The 23763-nt window shown below is 39.3% G+C and overlaps 1 protein-coding gene across 7 annotated transcripts in view; it reads left to right on the top strand.

The window, feature by feature from the left end:
* The window catches only part of EML6 (EMAP like 6), a 253399-nt gene that overhangs the window by 165749 nt on the left and 63887 nt on the right, over window positions 1-23763 (top strand). For all 7 annotated transcript variants that reach the window (XR_005202459.1, XR_005202460.1, XM_017542366.2 and 4 more), the window contains exons 17-22: window positions 3281-3374; window positions 14248-14348; window positions 15755-15957; window positions 18203-18314; window positions 18561-18688; window positions 22967-23108. Coding sequence is in view for 5 of the 7 variants with exons in the window: in XM_017542366.2 (XP_017397855.1) it covers window positions 3281-3374; window positions 14248-14348; window positions 15755-15957; window positions 18203-18314; window positions 18561-18688; window positions 22967-23108 (780 nt within the window). In the remaining 2 variants the exon portion in view is untranslated. The remainder of the gene's footprint in view (window positions 1-3280; window positions 3375-14247; window positions 14349-15754; window positions 15958-18202; window positions 18315-18560; window positions 18689-22966; window positions 23109-23763) is intronic.

The following is a 23763-nucleotide window of genomic DNA, read 5'->3' on the forward strand; positions in this document are numbered from 1 at the left end:
CTCACACCCTCAGAACTTGGGGAAAAGTCACCATCGCAAAGAAGAGGCATGATTGTTGAGGCACCTCTGGGTTTGCACTGCTGCTTCCATTGCTCTCCACAAGGAGAATATCTTTTTTGTTGTAGGAAGTTAGTGTAATGGGATAAGCTGACAGGGTCTTGCAGAAATTCTCCTAAAATCAAAGCTCACCTCCTACCGCCCTCAAAAATCAGCTTACCGTTAGGTCTTCTTCAGATGACGTAAAACTTTATTATTCTAAATGTATTGGTGCTTGCATTCCAAGAAAAACATATTATTGTAATATAGCTACACAGATTTCAAAAGAAAACATGAAATATAGTCAATGAATGCAACAAGAGACACTGAATATTTGTGCCGTGTTTTTGAAATGAATAATTAAATTTTTAAAAATTTGTTTATAATTCACACATAATTGCACATATTTATGGGGTAGAATGTGACATTTCAGTACAAGTATATATTGTGTAATGATATAATCAGAGTAGCCATCACATCCATCACCTCAAACATTATATTTTCTTTGTGGTGATAATATTCAAGATCTTTTAGCTGTTTTGAAATATACAATACATTAGCTATATTCACCTTAATATGTAATATAACACCAAAACTTATTCTAACTGTAACTTTGTACTCACTGACTCTTTAGTCATCATCAAAAAAAATTTTTTTTTTGAGACAGGGTCTCACTCTGTCTCCCAGGCTGGAGTGTTACGGCTCACTGCAGCCTGGACCTCCTAAGCTCAGTGGATCCCCCCACCTCAGCCTTTTAAGTAGCTGGGGCTACAGAGGCACACCACCATGGCTGGCTAATTTATTTGTGTTTTTTTTGTAGACACTGGGTTTCCTCATGTTGCCCAGGCTGATCTCCAACTCCTGGGCTTAAGGGATTCACCTGCCTCAACCTCCCAAAGTGTTGGGATTCCAGATGTGAGCCACTGCGCCTGGCCAAATCTTTATACCTATTTAACATAGTACATTCTATTTCCATTTATGCCATCCATAGGCACATTCCATCTTTATCTTTCTCTTCATCATCAGTGTCACCAGTATCATCAATGTTCACTGAAAGCTTGATCAGTGTGAGGCTTACAAAGGAAATGTAAGATTATTATAAGCATTAAAAGAGCTTATGATCTTAAAAAAGGAGAGAGAAATCACCAATAAAAATAAAATCAAATGCAGAGGCATACCAATGTAGAAACAACCAGACCATATCAAGAGATAGGGAAAAAGTAATGTTGGTAATAACAGGAAGACATTACCGGTTCCTTCTCCTAAATGCATAAGGAGGGCCCTCACCCAGTTTAAAGCATGGTGACATTTAAACCTAAGAGGATATCATTAGTTGTGATTTGAAAGACATAGTCTGGTTATAATAATCACCTGGTGGTGATTTAGCTCTTAGGGAAAGTGTTAATGTCTTCGTCTAATACTATAGCCTAGTAGCTTGAAAAGGTCAGGTAACTTTCAAATTCCTGCCTCATACTTCATAGTGGTGGAGGGTGGGGAGGATTTGGTGTGTAAAACAGACTTTTTCTTTCTCTAACTCTCCTTCATCCAGAAAAGGAGGAGGAGACAACCATTTCCAGTTGGTTGGAGGAGGGTCTCTTGCACAAGCAAGGGCCCTTGGGCATTGGTTGGCATTTGAGATCGGGCTGCCAGATGTAGCCAACAAAATTATAGGAGGCTCAATTAAATTTGAATTTTAGGTAAATAATTTTTGTCATAAGTATATTCCATGCAAAATAAGAATAAATATGTAATATACATATAAATATTGCTTGGGAAGTACTTGTACTAAGAAATTAATTATTGCTTACTTGAAATTCCAGTTTAACGAGGTTTTCTATATTTTACCTGGCAACCCTAATTTGGGGCCTACTGCAGATCTGCCTTTGAAAATATCAGTTGAGACCTCTGAGTGGACGGGCAGACCTGGAAGAAGGAATTTATCACAGATCTGTGTTGCTTTGCCCTCATGACTGGCCCTTGGTAGTCAGAGAAGAGAGCTGATATATTGTTGCAGGATGAGCTTGATCACTCATCTCCTAGCAACCGCGCAGCTAGTGGAAGGGGGACTGCTGACCCACAGATGCGTCTGTGTTGAATCTAGCCCTGCAAGGAGGCAGCAAAGGAAAGGCTTACTGACTCTACCTCTTCTTTTATCTTGAAGGAAAAAGATAAATTAACTGTTTTTATTTGAAATTTAATTGTACATTCACTATATTTTTAAAACAATTTGGGGGAAAATAACCTAAATGTCCAAATTATAGTAATCATGGATAATTATTATTCTCTTAGAGAAATAAATTGTCCTAGAAATGTAAAGGAGACAAGTGATGTGAAAACTAGACAATAAATAAGCAGCTATACATAGGGATTTAATCTATTCTTGCTACTTTTCTAAATAATTATAAGTAATATTTAATATTAAAGGAAAATGTTCATGATATAATAGATGAAAGGTTAGATAATAGCCTGTTCAGTATGATTCTGGTTTTGTTTTTTCTAAGCACATTTATGTAAAGGCTGGTAGTATATATATCAAATGTAGGCCTAGAAATTTGGAAGATTTAAAAATTTTCTTCATATATTTTAAACTTACTATAACAATGGCACTATATTTAAAATAGGAAGCATAACATTTTTAAAATGTGAAATCATCTTTTGAAAGAGTTTTTGAAGTTCAATTTAGTTTCTATCATGTTCCTGACTTGGAGGGTTAACTGAACCCAGTTTTTAGAGCTGAAAATGGACTTGGGGTCACAAAGCCAAGTGGCACTTCAAGTAAATGTCATGAGATTTGTTTGTCACAAAATAGAGAAAGTTTTTTTTATAGCTTACCTGAGAGTCTCCCTCTAGCCCTGTGTCTCAGAATGTCAGGTCTGCGATCCACTTCGGCAGCCCATTGTTAGGAAGCTTGACTCTTATTAGTCGTGCGTTTTATTCAGTGAGGTCCCTCAGCATGTGTTGCTTCTAATGTATTAAAACATGTTATTATTGATATATTATTAAAAATTTATAATTTATTATTTTAGTGGACACAATAATTGTACATATTTAAGGGTACAGTGTGATGTTTCAGTACATGTATACATTGTATAATCAAGTCAGGGCAGCTATCACATCCATCACCTCAAACATTTACCAATTCATAAGGTCAATTTCTTAAGGTCAATTACTTATTCTTCTTTACAGTATATGAAATGTTTTGATTTTTCATAGAAGAAACTTTGACATTTGTGTTTTCATACAGCTGATGGAAAATGTCTGGTGTCGGTTGGTTTAGACGATTTTCACAGTATTGTATTTTGGGACTGGAAAAAGGGAGAAAAGATAGCCACAACAAGGTAAGAAGCTGCTGGGATCTTATGGCATCCTGCTGATATCATGGTTCAGTAAAGGTCAATAGTTTTCATTTTCTAGTAAGATTTTATCTTCAAACTCAGCTGAAATTCACATAGAAAGCTTAGCACCTAAGTGAAAAAAATACTGCAATATTTCATGGTGCCAAATCTGACTTAGAGCAGGTAATGTTTGTTGCACTGAATCAGAAAATTCCTAAATCCTCTGCAGAGAGTCGTTCACCACTTCATTTTGAGTGATCTGTGTAATCTATATCAAAGCACTTCAGCAATAGAAAAGCAGCTTTTCTCAGGCTTGTGCCTTGCCCCTTGTTTTTCCTCTGTCTTAGCGTCTGGTGAAGGATTGTCAGTGTCACCAGAGTCAGAAGCACCGTTGGTCATGAGTCTGCAGCATGCTGGAAAGGAAGCCCCACCGTGTGCATCTGCCACTTGCTCTCAAAGCAGGCAAATTGTTTCCCTAATCTCCCGTCTTATAAATAGACTTTTCGAGACCGACTGCTGTTTATAGACCACCTGTCCTCCTTTACCCCAGCCGTCCTGCCTGCTGAATCAGCGCTAAGCCTGAACATGACTTTCCACTCCTGCTTGCATTGAGCTCAGCTGTTTGCCCAACCCTGATCAGGGGTCAAAATAGTTGGCAGCCAAGGCCTGGCAATACAATTTGTTGCCCAGGCGTGTTGTCACTGTACCTCCCTGCTCGTTCTTCCCTGCATTCATGATGTCCTTTCTATCTTGCAATATAAAATCGTTTTGAAGTTAATGGCCTTGAACCCCCAATATTCACTTTTTAAATTAATATTTTCCTCTACAATATTAAATAGGAAAAAAAGTTTTGTGGCAATTTAATGAATGAAGATTTATAAACTGCTAGAGACCAGGAGGAGCAGCAGATGGAGGCTTGAGGACTCCAGCTGACCATCTTAGGAAAAAAAGAGAAGCTTTTCTGATGACTGCTGTTGAGATGGAATTCTTGGAAACAAATGGCAGCTCATTAATCTCCCTGCTCAAGTGGTTTTTCTTTCGGTCTGTCTTTCTAGTGTGAGGTACTACTCCCTTCTAGTACTCAGATTCAGCTTCTCATCAGAACTGTTTCCCTCCTAGACTAAAATACAGAATTCAAGTTTAATATTTCTGATAACATACCATCTGCCTTTACAGATAATTTCAGGGAAAGCACATTTCTGCATTTCAAAAGCAATAGAAATGCAATTTTTCTGCTAGAAAACCCTTTAGCTGTGGGTGGCTCACCAGTTTTATGCCAGAAACATTAATAGAAATGGAAGAAAGAAATAATATTAAAAAGTATATATTTTATGTACTTGGTGGATAGTGTTACTACTTCTATTTAATTAACACAATGCTGACTTAACACCATTATGTTAATAACACAATTTATATTTGGAATTACTCCCAAGCCTCATGACATTCCCAAAACAGGATATCTGCAGAAGCAACCAGGAGAGCATTTTGGATTGACATTAACCAGTGCTGTTTCCAAGGAGGAATATCAAGGATTATTAAAGTTCTTTGGAAGAATACTAGAGTTTACAATAAGTAAAAAGCTACATAAATATCTATTTGTGTAATATTAACAATGATACGTATTCAAATAAATACATAAGAAATTAGACAAATAAAACTTCTACTTGCTGCCTTAAGTTAGAGTGCTTAAGTATATAGAAACTTTTAAAAACCGGAGGCCGGACATGGTGGCTCACGTCTGTAATCCCAGCACTTCGGGAGGCCGAGGCAGGTAGATCATGAGGTCAAGAGATCGAGACCATCCTGGCCAACATGGTGAAACGCTGTCTCTACTAAAAATACAAAAATTAGCCAGGTGTGGTGGCGGGCACCTGTAATCCCTGCTACTTGGGAGGCTGAGGCAGGAGAATTGGTTGAACCAGGGAGGCAGAGGTTGCAGTGAGCTGAGATCGCGCCACTGCACTCTAACCAGGCAACAGAGCGAGACTCTGTCTCAAAAAAAAAAAAAAGAAAGAAACTTTAAAAACAGGGGCATGAAAAAGAAGTGACAAAGAAGTAATCCTTAACAGAATGGTACCTTGCTTTTTCAGGGTCATCTAAGCTCCCAAGAGGGCCTAATTCACAGAGAAGCTGATTCGGTCCTACCCCTCACTTTGCACTTTTGTGTCTCGATCACTGCCAGCCGCGTTTATAGAGCAAGGCTGAACAATAAACCTGCTTCTGGCTCGCTGTGCTGTTTTGGCAAGGGTTATTGTTCTCCAGCACTCATTGCCCAGGAGGTGAATTTTCCCCAAAGAGGAGGTGCATGGTCAGTAGCTGTAGTGGCATTGCCAGCTGTGCTGCTGGTGGCCATGCTGATGTGTGCCACCTGCACAACATGGCTCTCAAAAGTTGCTCCTCCCCTGATTTGTGAGAATATTTTAAATGAACCTACTCTTAGCAGCTCACAGAAACCAGAGAAATTTAGAATTGGACCATAGAGATCTTATTTACAAGATACGATTCTCTAGATTTTGTTGACAAGAGCTCGATGAGACTGGATCCAATCTATTTGAACAATTTCCCTGCATCTTTGTTAATTTTCGTGAGTGATATTGGTTACCTTCATTACAAATTAATTTTTCATTTTTTTTCCTAAAGATCATTCCAATTTTAGCCTAATATACAAGTAGCCCATTTAAGAACCAAAACTGATTCCTTACGGGAGTAGTTACATGACCTAACATCACTGTAAATCAGGGCAAAATAATGCGACAGCTAATCAGGTATGTCTGTACTCCTTTATTCGGACTTGTGTTTCTCTGGTAATGTGACTAGGGGAACAATGACTACTTACAGACACAGTTCATTTCAGAATTTGAACAGGAGGGATCTTAGACAAAAAAGAATTATCAACAAGAATACTTCCAGTGCTAATCTGAAGTAGTTTTCCTGCTATAAAGCTTAGGGTGAAACTGTAGGCTCGCATGTAGCAGGTGTATCGAACTTCAAGTAAGCACTTCTGTATTAGCTTCGTCACTTGATCTGTTTCAGGTCCCTACCCTACATACATTTCACGGCTATGATAGAACCTCCCACATACCATCTAGGCCCCTTTTCTTTTTCACTTGCTTTTTAAAAATAACACTTATTCCTTCCTCTGTTTTACAAATAATATATGATCATTATAGAAAAATTAGAAAGCAGAGAAAAGCACTAAGAAAACCATCTTTAATTCCACTACCCAGATGTAGCCATGGTTGACATTTTAGCATATATCTTTTAGTATATATTTTTCTATTATTTGTATTCACTTTTATTTATATGTTGGGTATTGTACATATGCTCTATAACTGGCTTTTTTTACTCACTAATACGTCATCTCACTGTGTGCTAATTTGTTACCTGTCTTCTATATTATTCTATATTTTGAGCCAGTTTAAATTTTTTTTGGAGATAGAATATATAGCAAACATTCATCAGTCTTCCTGCTAAAGGCTACTGCCACAGAAAGGGAAGAACAAAATCACACACAGGACTGGGCCTCTGTGCAAACACAGGAGTTCTGAATGGACATTATGGTCACCCAATGTGCAGTTGCCCTTGGCCTCTGAAAGAGGCTCCTTCCTATGTGCTTGCTGATAGGGTTTATGTGACCCTATGTGGTGAATTGCCTGTGAAGGGGGCATGAGAAATCGTCCAGTATTAGGACGGCAGCACAGTGTCTGAGTTCTTATTCTCTCCATCTAAGATCTGACAAACTTTGCATTTTGTTTTGCTTACACATACACACATGCACGTGCACACACACTTACCTGGAACTTCCCTACAAATTTAACACGTGTGTAAGAGAAAAATGACAGATGTATGCAGTGTGTTCTTTATTTAGATATTGACGTTAGCTAAACATTTACATGCCACTGTTAGCCACTTTATAACTAGTTACAACAGAAATGACATTGGTGTTTTTGTGATGTAGAGTAGGACAACAAAAACTCTCACCCAAACTCAAAGTGCTTTTTCTGTTTTCTCACTCAACAATTGACACAGAAGACTTCTGTGACCAAACTTGTGGGGATTTCTCCCCACGAACAAGCAAGCAATTCTGTGACAGATATCAGCTGAGTATTTTCTTTAATTCCGTTCTATCCCGACTCTGTCTACCTGGAGATAGCCTCAGATCCCACAAGTTGAGGGCTCAGTTTCTGAGACTGTGCCCCTCATCCGATCTCCTTGTGTTCAGCTATTCAGAAGTTCTCCAAACTCTGTCCTTTGGGGTTTTTATGGAGGCTTCGTTACATAGGCGTGATTGATTTACTGACCATGGGTGAGCTGCTTAACCTTTGATCCCTCTCCCTTCCCTGAGGGTCAGGGATGGGGCTGCAGTCCCAGCCCTCTACTACTGCTTTGGTCTTTCTGGTGATCAGCTGCCATCCTGAAGCTATCTCTAGGCTGCAACCATCAGTCAATTATGAGCATACAAGAAGACCTAACTGGAGATTCGGAGGATTTTAAGAGTTGCATGCCAGAAAATGGAGGGGGAGAATCGAAGACCACATATGTATTTTGTAATATCACAGTGGCACTAAGAAATTAGGTGGGAACTGAAGAGTTCTCTCAAAAAAGGTTTTTATAAATATTTGACATTGTGTAGATACGTGGAAGCAAAGCAATCTTTTATCTCTAGGAATTGAAATTTGCTATATCTGTTATTTTCATTTTGGTTTTCTCTAGCTTCTCTGAAGTATATATTAATGATTTTGAATCTAGGGGGATTTTCCTCCAATCAAGAAATCATTGGACTGGGCATGGTGGCTCATGCCTATAATCCCAGCACTTTGGGAGGCCAAGGCAGGTGAATCAGTTGAGGTCAGGAGTTGCAGATCAGCCTGGCCAACATGGCAAAACCCTATCAGTACTAAAAATTGAAAAAATTAGCTGGGCATGGTGGCATGTACCTATAGTCCCAGCTACTTGGGAGGTTGAGGCATGAGACTCACCTGAGCTTGAGAGGCAGAGGTTTCAATGAGCACAGATTGTGCCACTGCTGTCCAGCCTGAGTGACAGAGTAAGAGTCTGCCTCAAAAAAAAAAAAAGCCTGAGCATGGTGGCTCATGCCTGTAATCCCAGCACTTTGGGAGGCCGAGGCGGGTGAATCATGAGGTCAGAAGTTCGAGACCAACATGGTGAAACCCCATCTCTACTAAAAATACAAAAAATTAGCCAGATATGGTGGTGCATGCCTGTAATTCCAGCTACTCGGGAGGCTGAGACGTGAGAATTGCTTGATCCCAGGAGGTGGACGTTGCAGTGAGCCGAGATCTTGCCACTGGACTCCAGCCTGGCCAACAAGAATGAAACTCCATCTCCAAAAAAAAAAAAACCATGATTGGATGCTTAATGTCTTTTATGGTTATTTGGTTCATTTCTTCTCAGTGTTAAACACATTTTGTATTTAGCCCTTTTTCTCCCCTAATTGTTTAACAGTATGTCCAGTGATGTGTCCTGCCTCTAATGTCCATGTTCACTTTTGATTTTCAAAGAGTCAGAGCCTCAAAGTTCTGTCTTTTCACTGCCTGTCATCATAGGGTGTACATTCATGTAGCCATAATGGATCAAGAGACACCCTAGTCTTTTAACTTGTTATTGTGGAAAATTTCAGTTACCCAAAAGTAAACTAGCCATAACAAACGCTCTGTACCCATCACCCAGTTGCAACAATGATCAACATCCTACACTTTGCACAAATCTTTCCTCCTCCCATTTTAACTTTTTTTTTTCCTTGAGATGGAGTCTCATCCTGTTACCCAGGCTGGAGTGCAGTGGCACAATCTCAGCTCAGGGCAACCTCCGCCTTCCAGGTTCAAGCAATTCTCCTGCCTCAGCCTCTCAAGTAGCTGGGATTACAGGTGCCTACCACTCTGCCTGGCTAATTTTTGTATTTTTAGTAGAGATGGGGGTTTCACCATGTTGGCCACACTGGTCTTGAACTCCTGACCTCAGGTGATCCACCTGCCTCGGCCTCCCAAAGTGCTGGATTATAGGTGTGAGCCACCACACCCAACCTCTTTCTTTCATCTGTTATCCAACTTCATCTTTTATATTTAGATCTGGTGAGAATGGAACATGGTGCAGCCACTTGGAAAACATTAGTCAGTGCCTCAAAATGTTAAACCCAGGGCTTCAACTCCTCCACATTCTGGCCAACACTTGTTATTGTTTGTCATTTTTATTATAGCCACCTTATGAGAAGTGATATCTCATTATGGTTTTCCTAATAGCTAATGATGTTGAGCATGTTTTCATGTGTTGACTGGGTATATTTTCTTTGCAGAATGTCTGTTTAAATACACCATCCAATTTTAATAGAGTTATTTGTCTTTTTATAGTTTTAATATATTTTGAATACAGGTCCCTTATCAGATATATGATTTGCAAATATTTTCTCCCATGTTCAGTTTTTTTAGGCAGGAATACTTTATAGGTACTTCCTGTCACATCAGAAAAGATAAAATCAGTGGTATGCCAGAGAGTAGGGGGGCAGTAGGAATGGTTCTTCCCAGGTGCAAGCAATAGGGGTATTTTATCTGTAGAGAATTTTAAAATAACAACTAAAGGCCAGACTTTTTATTCTTTCCATTAGCTGGCAATTCTAAGCAATGTTAGTGACGGAATTCCTTCCTGCCAGGGTGGACCACTTCCCCAGCACCACACTGGTGTACGCTACTGCCCAAAATGTCTAGTTGTCCTGCTGTCAGTAATACTCAGCTCAGTTGGTGGTTTCTGGGCCTGATCCTTTCATTGTGCAGCTCCCAATCAACACATTTTCTAATGGTTGTAGTATCAGCTGACAACCTTGGGCTAAACTGGTTACTTACTTTGGGGTTGAAAGTGGCAGTTTTCTAAATTTATCATTCATCATATTAGCTAGAATTATTAATAAGAATTTTCCCTCGTGAACTGTTTGGTTTCTCTGATATACAATTCTCATAGGAAGTGATTCTTTAAGTGTTAGGGTTGTTTGTTAGGTTTTTGTCTATAACTTGTTGATTTTTTTCCCCCAGTTTGTCATTCATCCTTTGAGTTTGCTATGGTATTTTTCATCAAGCAAAAGGTTTCTATTTTTACCTGGTTAAATTCATTAATCTTTTATTGCTTCAAGATTTTCATATTTAGAAAAATACTGCCGATTTTCCACATTAAAAAGAAATCGCATGTTCTAATGTTCTATGGCTTCATCTTTTACATTTAGGTCTCTAAATAACTTAGAATCTATCCTAGTATCTGAGGAACAAGTCCAACTTTGTTTTTTCCATGTAACTACCAAGGTGTTCCAAACAGCATTTATTTTTTTCTCATTTTAAATAGATTTTATATTTATTTTAAAACAGTTTTAGGTTGACAGCAAAACTGAGCAGAAAGTGCAGAGAGTTCCCATTACCTCCTACCTCCTCATATGCACAGCCTCCCCCACTGTCACCATCCTGTGCCAGAGTGGTACATTTGTTACAATTCATGAACCTACCTTGACACATCATTATCACCCAAAAATCCACAGTTTATATTAGCATTCACTCTCAGTGTTGTACACCCTACGAGCTTTGACAAAAGTATTTGACACATACCTATCAAGATAGTGTTACCAAGCTAGCAATGGGCTTGCAGCCCAAAAAGCATAGATGCCAATACTATGCCACCAGCTTTTGAGAAAAGACTTTATTGCAGTTTGACAGGCAAGGAGACAGGAGGCAATGCTCAAATACCTCTCTCTCTTTAGCTGGGGGCTGGGGCAGGTTTTATAGGTGGAGAGTAATGAGGCATGATCTGATTGGCTCTTGTAAAGTGGTATTGCGGGGAGACATGATATGACTGGATCATGCCATAAGATGTGTAGTTCTTAATGTGGTCCCTGTTACTTGGTCTAAGCACTTAGGTTGCACCCATGGTTGCATGCTTGGTTCATCTGGGCATGATCAGGGTATATAACTGGCAACTTGGGTTCCAGATAACTGAAAAACAACTCACCATCGTATTATATAAAGTTGAACCTGATTGGACTGGTTCTGCAGTTACAACAGTATACTCAGAAGAGTTTCACTGCTCTAAAAGTTCATTGTGTTCTGCCTATTTATCCCTTCAGCCCTCCCTCCCTTCCCTGTATACTGTGGAAACCACTTTTTTTCTTGTTTTTTTGAGATGAAGTCTTGCTCTGTCATCAGGCTGGCGTGCAGTGGCACGATCCCAGCTCACTGCAACCTCTGCCTCCCAGGTTCAAGAGATTCTCCTGCCTCAGCCTCTGAGTAGCTGGGACCACAGGCATTCGCCACACCCCCACCCCGACTAATTTTCATATTTTTTAGTAGAAACCGGGTTTTACCGCATTGGCCAGGATGGCCTCGATCTCTTCACCTCGTGATCCGCCCACCTTGACCTCCCAATGTGCTGGGATTACAGGAATGAGCCACTGTGCCTGGCCTAATTTTTTGCTGTCTTCATAGTTTTATCTTTTCCAGAATGTCGTATAATTGGAACCTTATAATACGTAGTCTTTTCTGATTGGCAGCTTTTACTTAATGATACATATTTCCATTTCTTCCATGTCTTTTCATGATGTGGTAGTTCATTTCCTTTTAGCACTGAATAATCTCTGTTGTCTGGATGTACCCCAGTTTGTTTACCCATTCACCTGCTAAAGGACATCTGTGTTGCTTCCAAGCTTTGACAATTATGAATTAAGGTGCTGTAAATATCCACGTGCAGGTTTTTGTGCAGACATAAGTTTTCAGCTAATTTAGGCAAATATCAAGCAATGCAATTGCTGGTTGTATGGTAAGAATATGCTTAGTTTTGTGAGAAACTGCCAAACTGCCTTCCAAAATAGCTGTACCATTTTGCGTTCCCACCGGCAATTAGCAAGAGTTCTTACCACTCCACAGACTAGCCAGCATTTGGCGTCTGACACCATTTTTTTTTTAAAGTTCATCTTTCCCACTATTGCTAAGAGACCTTGTCTTTGTTATACACATTTTTATATTAATTTGTGTCTATTTCAAGATTATCTGTTTGCCATTAGTTTGTCAGTCAACTCATACACATGTTCTATACTGTTTTAATTATGGAGCCTTTATAGATTGTTTTAATATCTAGGAGAGCTACTCTTTGTACTCTGCTTTTCTGTTTCCATTTTCCTGGTCATTCCTGCTGGCTTATTCTTCCATTAGAACTTTAAAATCAAGATTTCTAACTCCAGATTAAGCACACACACCCCCCATGGTCTTTTTATTGGAACTAAGTTGAATTTTTAAACTAAGGTATAACTGCTGTCTTTAGGATTGAGTTTTTCTTTCCAAGAACATGGGTTATAGTTCTGTTTCTAAAGTCTACCTTTTTAATCTTACAGCTCGGGCCTTTTTTCTCTTTTCACTTTTATATGTTGTATATATCTTGTTGAGTTTATGCCTTGTTATTAGAGACCTCTCCTCCATTATATTTTTCAAGTGGTCATTGTATATATGAAGGTTATTGATTTGGTATTTAATTTTAATATTGCAGCTTTACTAAAATGTCTTATTTGTAGTCATTTTAAAATTATTTCCTTTTGAATTTTCTAGACATATATTATTTGCAAATAGGAATAGTTTTAGCTCTTCCCTTCCAGCTCTTCTGCCTTTTAACATCTTATCTAACTGCATTAGTTTATATGTTGAATACAATGTTAAAAGGTAGTGGTAATTGTCCTGACTCTCTTGGGAACGTCATTAACAATCTTTTGAGTGTGCACACGCAAACATCAAGAATAAGCTGCTATTTCAGCATGTTCTGTTTTTAAAGAAAGGATAATGACACATAGCATGTCCAGAGAGCCAGCCTGTATATAGCTAGCTTGAACAAATCTGGGTTTGTCAATGACAGAAAGAACAGGGAAATATAAATTAAAGGACAAGTCTGAAGCATCCTTTAATTTCTACTGTATTGGGTGTTGAGTGCTTTATTTTTTAAATCATGGGTGTTAGATTTTTGTCAAATACCCTTTTAGCATCTGAAAATGCTAATATGATTTTTCTCTTTACATCTGTGGATGTGATCAGTTGTATTGTTTGATTTCTTAATATTAAGCCACCCTTGTGTTTGGTCCTAATATATTATTTTTAATAAACTTTCAGATTCTGTTTGCTAATATTTAAGATGTTTGTATCTGTATTCATAAAGCAGATTGGTCATGTTATTTTTGTTAATTACTTTTTTTGCATTATTAAAATTATGTCCTAATATATCAAAGACCATCAAATAGTCCCTTTCATGCTGTGAGATGTCATGTCTACAGCCTAAGTCCACAATTAGCCTTTACATTTATATTTGTCCTTCTGCACCTTGGGTTATAAATGTATATCTCTGAAAGTGCAGCATCCCAAAGTGCCTCAAATCAATAGATGATATCCTTTCTCTTTCCACAGCTGTGTGTCCAGGGCTTCAGCTTCTAACAATACGTTTCCAGCTGAAAATCCATTTAACCCAGAGCAGTGCTTTCCACGGCAGGAGTGGTTCATGTGAAGCTTTTCATTAATACTATCTCTGTCCTCCTGCACAAAACTCTACAACCCCACGATGGTGGCATTCATTTTATCTCGTGGAGACATCATGATGTTTTAAATATTTCTTTAAGTATAAGTAAATAAACTTTGATAGCAATATTAGGGTAAGAAGAAAGGGTTCAAACATGCGAAGAAAAGCCAAGGCTCGTTATTTTAATGTGGACACCTGTGTGTATTTTAAACCATTTTCTAATTTAGTTGTCCTGTTAGATGTGCTTAAAGTTAGACCAACTGCATGCTTTTAATAAAACTCTATTATTGCTTCCATCCAAACTGGAATTTTTTTTCCTATTTGTTTCTTACAGAGGACATAAAGATAAGATATTTGTGGTAAAGTGTAACCCACACCACGTCGACAAACTGGTTACCGTTGGGATAAAGCACATCAAATTCTGGCAACAAGCAGGTACTGTCGTTTGGGTTTATCATTTATGTGATTGAGAGCTTTACTGCAGCTGGAAAGAAAAACAAAACAAAACTGTCGCTACTACCTGGCTTGTGTCTGCAATCTAAAATAAAACAGTGCCTAACAAAAAAATTCTCTCCCAAATTCACTTAGAATGCTTTGAAGCTTAGAACACTATGTGACGCTATGCATATTCATCAATACCTAGAAAGCTTTGGAAAATGTTCTGCTGCAAAAATAATCATTTTCATATTTAGTCATCTGTTCCGAAAGCAGTAATTATGTTAGACTACTGCACAGGAAATAATCATTTTGGTTGAGTGAATAAAATTTTATCTATTTGGAGGATTCCTTTATTACTGAATTTAGACCTGAATTAAACCCTGAGTCTGCCCACAATAGGTGGTCCAGTAAATATTGGTGGATTTAATGTTGATAACATTGATGAGTAAATAAGCATGAGGAAACATAGAGGATATCTTATTCTTCACACTAATAAGCCAGACTTAATACAATTGAATCTGAATTCTTCGTATCAGCTTTGGTACCAAGCCCAATCTTCTTATGCACAAAATGTGAATAAGGTTTTGTTCCAGTGCATTTTGCTTTTAAAAGAGGGTAATGCCACCCAATATGCCTGGAGAGCCAGCCTGTGCATGGTTGTTTTGAATAAAGCTGAGTTTCTCAGTGACAGGGAGTGTGGGGACATGTGAATGTGTAAGGGACAAATCTAATGGCTTGTCCCATGTACTACCTTTTCCTACACAATAATACATTTTTCTCACCCCAAATTTGCTGTGATAAATAAGCAGAGCACATATGACATGCTTATATTTACAGTCAGCACCATTCTGTCGTTTTTGGTCAGCATTCATGAAGACTTTACTTGCTCCTCCAGGTACTTAGTCATGCTTTCTCTTGGCTGACACAGAACTTGTGCTGAGCCTCGGTTAGATGCATGTCTTGGACTGAGATGCATATTGAGCCCTCTCTCTAGCTAGACTATGAGTTCGTTGAATACAGGAGCCCTCTTTTCATCTTCATATTCTAGCAGTGAGTGCAGTGCCTACCACATGTAGGGATTCAATAAACACTGAGTTAATGAATGAGACAGGAGAACTACTTGAATCTGGGAGGCCGAGGTTGCAGTGAGCAGAGATCACGCCACTGCACTCCAGCCCAGGTGACGGTGTGAGACTGTGTCTCAAAAAAAAAAAAAAAAAAAAATGAATGAATGAGAAATACTCTTACAATATTTTTGTTTGTGATGTTCTCTGCCACTTTTAGACATCTTTATGTATAAACACAATGAAGACACACCAGGTTTCTCATGGAAGTAGTCATTCTACATGGCCATAGGAAGTGTCAGATGTTTTAAAGAAATAACTATTCTTGGTCCACTCTAGGTGGGGGCTTCACTTCTAAAAGAGGAACTTTTGGAAGTGTTGGAAAATTGGAAACAATGATGTGTGTTTCTTATGGGCGAATGGAAGATTTAGTGTTCTCAGGAGCAGCTACTGGAGATATTTTCATTTGGAAAGACATTCTGCTACTGAAGACAGTGAAAGCTCATGATGGGCCTGTGTTTGCTATGTATGCGTTGGATAAGGTATGGCCTGCTTTTCAGCATTCATTTTCCTCATCAGCCTTCTAAAATTGTAAGGTAGTCTTAAGGCCCACCGAGAGGATGCCTGTACCTAAAACAGGCGTGTCTGAATTAGGAAATAGTTGTCATGAAACTCAGTCAAGAGACAATAGGGAGGAAAGCAAAGATACTTTTATAATTTCATTTATAGTTGTTTATATGCAGCTTCTCTCCACTTTTTCCACACATGCTCTTCCTGGCTCTCACTCATAAAAGAGTCCCTTAAGAAGTGCCGGGATAAATGTGGACACTCAGCAGTAGAATAGTCCTGATAAATATTTCAGCATTGTCTTCCTCCTTGGTAACACAATGGGCAGAGACCGGGAAGTACCAAGCAGACATTATTGTTCCAGACATCCATTTGCTATGACAGAAATTTACATCCCTAACCAGCTTGCTCCTGTGTGGAAAGGCTCAGCTTTAACAAGAATGTCAGAGTGAAGACTGTTCACTCAAGCTTGTCATCACTGCCCTGGTCTGTCTGCTTGCCTTGCAGTGTTCCTTTACAAAGGTTACACTTACCTTCTGTCTTAGTCTGTTTCTGCAGCTGTAACAGAATTTTGGAGAATAGGTGCTTTATAATGCTTTATAATGAACAGCAGTTTATTGGCTTTCAGTTCTGGAGGCTGGGAAGTCCAAGACTGAGGGGCTGCAACAGGGAAGGTCCTTCTTGCTGTGTTACCCCATGGCTGAAGGCCCAATAAGAGTGGAAGGAGCCACATTCACCCTTTTATAATGAACCCACTCTTACAATAACAGCATTAATCTGCTTATGAGGGCAGACTCCTATTGTCTAGTCACCTCTGAAACCTCCCACATCTAAATACTGTTACACTGGCAATTAAATTTCAACATGAGTTTTTGAGGGGACTAACATTTAAACTGCAGCACCTTCAGTGTTTTAAAATACGTTATTCAATCAACTTGCCGACAAATACCTGCTTCTTTTCAGTTACTTCCAGTTTGCCGATGGTACCACCTCACCTATGCCCTCTGACCTCCAGTTTAAGCCACTTACTACTCCTAACCCAAGCCTCATTTTTCATTTTCCTGTCGTTGGGCAAATGTGTTGGTTCTATCGCAAAAGTAGTTCTTGTTAGATGTGCAACGATAATGGTTATTTTAGTGGCTAAGCTGTTTTTTACCGGCAAATATGTTTTTGGTTAAACTGCAAGTATTAGAAAAGATTAAAGAAGGGTAAAGAATTTCTGTAGCCCCAGAAGTGAATATGGTATAACTTGTTTAAGCTCTTGTTGTTTGGTAAATAAGACTGCCAAATCATGGAAAAAGACAAAAATATCACAATGTAATACACTGCATTTAAATTTAGTTTGGGGATTGAATTTTCCTGGGTATAAATTCGATATAAGAATAAAGATATTGTTACAAACTTCAAAATATTATTTCTTTGTAAACTTCATAAAAATGCATTAAATTAAAAGTTGCTGAGGAAGCAATGAATTACTCAGCTTTTTTTTTTAAAAAAAAAAAAAAAAAAAAAACTCTAAGAATAGTTGTTGGTACGTATAATAAATTACCAGAAAGGAAAACTAGCAAAGCCAAAAATTCATAAGCTTAGAACAGGAATAAAGATCAGTATTCAGTAAAAAAAAGTACAATATGTTAAGATTTTTGCTTTCCAAGTTTTTGTAAAAATTAATCTGGATTTTAATTATGGAATCATGTCTGTTGAATGAAATAGTAGAATGGTTTCATTAGACAAAGTACCTGAGTTACTCATAATAAATAATAATGTTTTCTTCTAGAGATGACTTTATTTTTAAATGTTTAACAATAATTTTAAACTGTGATGCTAATTTCAATCCATTTGGTCAGAGTATGTGAGATACTAGAAACTCTTCTAGGTTTCGAGGCTGGTTCCATTCTGTAGGAACCACATTCTGGTTGGGAGACTGGGCACAGACACAGCCGTCCTTGATCAGTGGGCCAACTGCCAACCAGTGTTCTGAAGAGAGTGCAATGGATACATGATGAGAATGTGCTTGATCCTGCTAGGGAAGCGTGGGAGAGATGCTTCCAGAAAATATTATTTGAAGATTGTTACCACCAGGGTTTTCCATCTCATATGGAAACATGTGGAAGATACCATACACAAAGCTCCCTTACCCACGGGGGAATCCCCCTGGGGCCCAGTGGGTAATTGGTCATTGTGATGTGTCTATAACACCTCCCATGTGTGCTTTCACAGGGCTTTGTAACAGGTGGAAAGGACGGCATTGTGGAGCTCTGGGACGATATGTTTGAAAGATGCTTGAAGACATATGCCATTAAAAGATCAGCGTTGTCAACTAGCTCAAAAGGTGCCACTCCCAAAAATGTAATAGAGATCTTTGTGTTCAGAGGGATGAAGGAGATAGTACTAAAGTTTTTAGAAAACTATTAGCAAATCAATTCTCTCTCCCTTCCATGTTCAGAACTCTCTTCCCCTGGTAGAAATGCCAAGGCTGACTGCCTAGTACCTAGTTCTTTGGACCTATAACAATTGAATTTATACCAATAAGCAGCTGTTTTTGTTATTTTATGAAATATACCATCCCCATCTCTAGGCTTGCTTTTGGAAGATAACCCTTCAATTCGTGCCATCACTTTGGGACATGGACATATCCTGGTGGGAACAAAAAATGGAGAGATTCTGGAAATTGATAAGAGTGGCCCAATGACTCTGCTTGTTCAGGTACTGTTTGTACATATCCTAAACTGTGCTTCACATCAGCACTGGGATTACAAAGAGGCAAAGTTGATGCTTAGGGTGCAAAACCTAAGGAGTCACTCACCCTTAGGGTTGTGCAAGTGTTGAAATACTTACCTATTGTGTAACAAATTGCCACGAACTTAGCAGCTTAAAATAACGCATGTTCATTATCTCACAGTGTCTGTGGATCCAGAATCTGAGCACAGCTTGACTGGCTCCTCTGTTTAGTGTTTTATAAGGTTGCAGTAAAGCCCAGGATTATGGTCTCATCTGAGGCTATATGGGGGAAGATTCCTCCAAGCTCACTCAGACTGCTGGCAGAATTTACTTCCTTGAAAGTGTATAAGACTAAGGCCTTTTTTTTTTTTTTCTTGCTGGCTGTTGGCCAGAGGCTACTCTCAGCTCCTAGAGGCTGCCCACATTTCCTTGCCACATAGGGTTTCCCAACATTGCTGCTTTCTCAAAGCCAAAAACAGAGGGAAGAAAATAGACACTACAATCTTAGGTTACGTAATCATGTCATCACATATGTGCAATTATGAACATTCCATCTCCTTTGCCATATTCTGTTGGTTAGAAACAAGCCACAGGTCATACCACGCTCAAAGGGAGGTGATTATGCAAGATTGTGAAAACCAGGAGGAACATGAGGGTCACCATCACTGGCCACCCTCTGGCCACCAGTTACTCCTGTCCCTACCACATACACCATCTTTACCTCCACCCTAAAGATCCTCAATAGCTTTATCCCGTTACGGGATTCAGAGTCCAGAATCTCATCATCTAAACTGGGTCCAGGTGTGGAGGAGGGGCCTTAGGTGTAAGTCCTGTCAATCTATCCATCCACAAAACGAACAAGTTACCTGCTCCCCACTCACCAAATGCACCAATGCCCCTTTGGAATGTGGGCCTTACTCTAGTCTCAGTCTTGATCCACATAAACACACTGCATCCTCCTTAATCTCTGTCTCCACTCAAAAGCCATATTTAGGTAAAATCGAACTAAAATAAATGTAACAGAACCCTTTAGGAGCAAAGAAATGATAAAATCTCACCTCAGGGGTGGGGATGTGGTAGGGTGTGGAAGTGCATAGGTAGTCCTGCCCAGTTTGGTGATGGATAAGACTATTTCTAGGTGGAAGAGGCGTGGTGGGGGTGAAGGTTGCGTGTTCAGAAGTTGGAGGGAAAAGAAAATGCACTGATAATAAGAACATTCAGAACTTCCTGATTCCAGTGCAGGAGCTTCCCCTCCTTCCCCTGATCTCTGAGTGATGCTTGCAGGCTTGCTGTATTAGGAGTGAATCTCAAAATCTCACTGAGAGGGTCCCTCTGATTTGCTGTATGCTGGAAACAAATGTGCCTTTACACTGTCGCTCAGAATGCTGCAAGGCTTGAAAACACATGTGCCCAAGTCCCACCCTGGATATCTTGAATAAATCTGTTTTAAAAAGAAAAAAATCTGTGTTCAAAGCAAACCTCAAAAGCTCTGCAGCTGGTCGTGCCTGGCAGCCAGGCTGGAGAACTAGGCTGGAGATGCATCCTTGAGGCATGATGCCTTTGTTCTCCAGCTGTTCTTGCTTTTGTTGTTTTCTTCCAAACTAAATCTTTTTTTTTTTCTGGCCATAATTTTTTATTTAATTTTACTGAAAAGTATTTATGTACTTTTAATCTCCAAATGTTTGAGAATGTGAATTGTTTCTGTGTATGCTATATTGCTAAATATTTTGAAAGATTTATGTTCTAATATGATGTAAATATATTGCTAGATATTTTGGAAGATTTATGCTCTAATATGATGTAAATAATACCGTAAGGTCTAAACTTTGTTTTCTCTTTTTATCATGTATTGTGTTACGCTTGAGGTAGTTTGGTTTAAATATGCTTTATGCTTGATAAAGGCTTTTCACTTCTTAATTTTCTACATTCTATTCTTCCTCTATTTGTTTCTGTTGCTCTAATAAGAAAAATAATGACAGCTACCATATATTGAGCACCTACTGTGTGTCAGGCAATACTGCTGAACAAAATTTCGTCTCATCTCCACAATAGATTTGTGCTGTTAAATTGTTTTATAGCTGAGGGACCCAAAGCCCAGGAAATTACTCACAGTCACATGCTAAGAACTGCAGAGCTGGGATTCCAACCAAGGTTTGCCAGAGCCCTTTCTTTTTCACCTTACCAGGCTGTTCCCACATCTCTTAGCATGGACACTGCAGAAAAGCCCCTAAGCTATAGGGTGGCTGGTTGAGCTGGTGGAAGCTTCAGACCAGATGTTGGTTACCATCTGTGCCACCTAAATGGGTACCATTCTCTCCCTATTTTTCTCAGCATCTTTTTTTTTTCTCTCTGCTCTCTTATTTGCTACTTCCTCTTTGGTGGACCTCAGTATTTCAGTTTCATCAATGTTTGTTGGACTTCTGCCCAGGTCTGTTCTGTGTTAGGTGTATGTGAGGTGGAATAAGGGCTTCCTGCTCACCCAGGACTGCCTCACACCCCTATTCTGAGAGACGGAAGACACCAAGGGAAAGTGAAGGAACTGTAGAGGCAGTGTGAGTGAGCCGATGGACTGTCCTGCTGGGAGGAGATTGCAGAACCACTTTGCCAGTTTTGGTGGCAAGGCAATCCAATCACAGTCGGAATAGACTGCTTATTTTTAAAGAGAAAATAAGGTTGGGGGAGGGGAGAATGGCAGGTGATGGGTTAGGACACTGCCCATCATGTGTGCTTTGAAGCAGTCAACTCGCAGCTGTGCAGCTGTTTATGCTTAGCAAAGGAGGATCCTAAGCCCATTCCTTGTGCCTTTCCAGATCCTTCAAGCATGGCTCGCTTACTGTCCATTCCTGTGTTACACGGGAATTAAAATAAACAGATAAAGGAAATATAATTTTCATATCACTATAAGGCAGTGGTTTAAAAGGATCTCTGAGTCCCACAATCCTGTTAACTAAAATGCATAAAGGGGCTCAGTCTGTCGAAGAGCTTCAAGCAGAATCGGTCTGGGAGGATGTGGGGTTGTCCTCTGATCTGTCCCCTGACTGTGACTCTGGGGCTGGGAGGCTTCTGAAGAGAAGAAAACTAGAAAACTGGGGATGTGGGGTTTTCTACATCCAATGAATTCCAAATCCAACAAATTCAAAAACAATGTCTGTACCCTTCAGCCCCTCATTTTCTCATATTTGAATGTCAGCTGTATTTGGAACTTCACATCTTCTGCCAAATTACTGTCTTGCTCAAATAGCTTCTCAGTTAAATTGGAATCATCCACTTTCTCTTTGGAAAGCCACCTGTTCCCCAAAGCATTCCAGCCACAAACACCTTTCAGATGCTTGTGTGTGGGCTTCCTTTTGCTTTACTAAGCAAAGCAAAGCCTTTTTATAATTAGCCATTAAAAAGCAAAAATTCAGTGAACAGTTAATCTAGTCTGTTTTATTGCCCTGTAGCACTAATCTTTACACTGCATTATTGAGTGAAAAAATTACGGGAATCTATTTCATTTTCTCGCTGTTAAGTGTTCATTTAAAAAAAATATTGCTTTATCCTAGCTACTATTCTAAGCCAGCCAAGTGTGTTTGTGTTAAGATAAAGGTATATGGAATTGGTCCAGTGCTTATTAAGCACCTTTCAGTTTTTGATGTTCATTGTTGGCACATGAACAGACCAATTTGTGAACACTTGCAGAACCTGAGCAATGCCAAGAACACTTGAAATGAAAATTTCGCTTGCATGAGTTCTGCTCTGCCAAATGCTGCATATTCAAAGGACTAAAATTGCATAAACAATGAGGATTTGCTGTTCCATTCCACCGGTACGAATGGGTGGTACCTGCATGTTTTAGAATATGATTTAATTGAAGGGAGTGGTTTGTGTCTTTGTGATTAAGCTGCTTTGCTAGGAGGGTACATATATACTATGTTTATTTAGTATCAAACAGCAGGATAAAAAGGAGGCATTTCACCATTTACCTCGATGCTTCCAAATGGAAAGATGTTTGGCATCCTATAAACAAAACCAATAAGCAATGAGTTCGTGTTTTGCTTTGCAATTGACTGATTCACCATCATGTAGGTCCAGCTATAGATTCAAGTTCAAATGAAAGAATTATTTTGGGTGATAATTTTGGTTTAAGGAAGCTCAAAGTGTGTTTATTCCAGTTTGTACCTGTTAGGGCTACTCTTGGACGGAACATGCAGCCCCAGACTAGAGAAGGGCTAGGCAAACAGCATCAGTGGAGTTCATGTTGCCCCTTCTCCTCTCCCACAGGGGCACATGGAAGGAGAAGTGTGGGGGTTGGCAGCTCACCCTCTCCTGCCCATCTGTGCAACAGTGAGTGATGATAAAACACTCCGCATCTGGGAACTGTCCGCCCAGCACCGTATGCTGGCAGTACGGAAACTCAAAAAAGGTACATAACATCACCTTCCACATCTGTCAGAGTATTTACAAGTAACAGAATGTGTCAGCTTTATTCACTCATTTAATTAATATTTACCGAGGGCACCTGTTACATGCCCCAAAATATGTTGGGCAATGGGAATTTTATATTGGTTGCTACAGTCATAACTAAGCACATGTAGAATTCTTCCAGAAGGCTGGCCTAATCCAGCTCCATTTTTCACTTCATTTTCCTTGCACTGCACAGACACTTGCCACCTGGGGGCAATATGTCCTTCCTCTTCTCATCGAGAGCTGTGGCAGTCAGTTGAAATGCATCAGTTTCTAAAGAATGCTATTTATTTTGTGACTGATGGTCTCCAGAACTTACTTTATTACTTGAAAACAAACGTCAATTATATAGAAAAATAATACTTAAGAAGTGAGGAAATATGTACTGAACACCTATATGCACTAGAACTAAGAGGTATACTGAGGTACAAATCCAGCAAACATTTATTAAGTGGCTTCTGTGTGGCAGGCACCAGGATCCCATGATGAATGGTCCCATTTCTAGTGTGAGAGATGGACAGGGCTCAAACAGGTCCCAGCAACAGGATTCTGTCCCATTCAAACTGGGTAATTCGAGGAGTCTTTAAAATGAGACTATTTATAAAGGGATGGGG

The sequence above is a fragment of the Cebus imitator genome, unplaced genomic scaffold (genome assembly GCF_001604975.1).
Source record: "Cebus imitator isolate Cc_AM_T3 unplaced genomic scaffold, Cebus_imitator-1.0 Scaffold143, whole genome shotgun sequence".
Taxonomy (NCBI): domain Eukaryota; kingdom Metazoa; phylum Chordata; class Mammalia; order Primates; family Cebidae; genus Cebus; species Cebus imitator.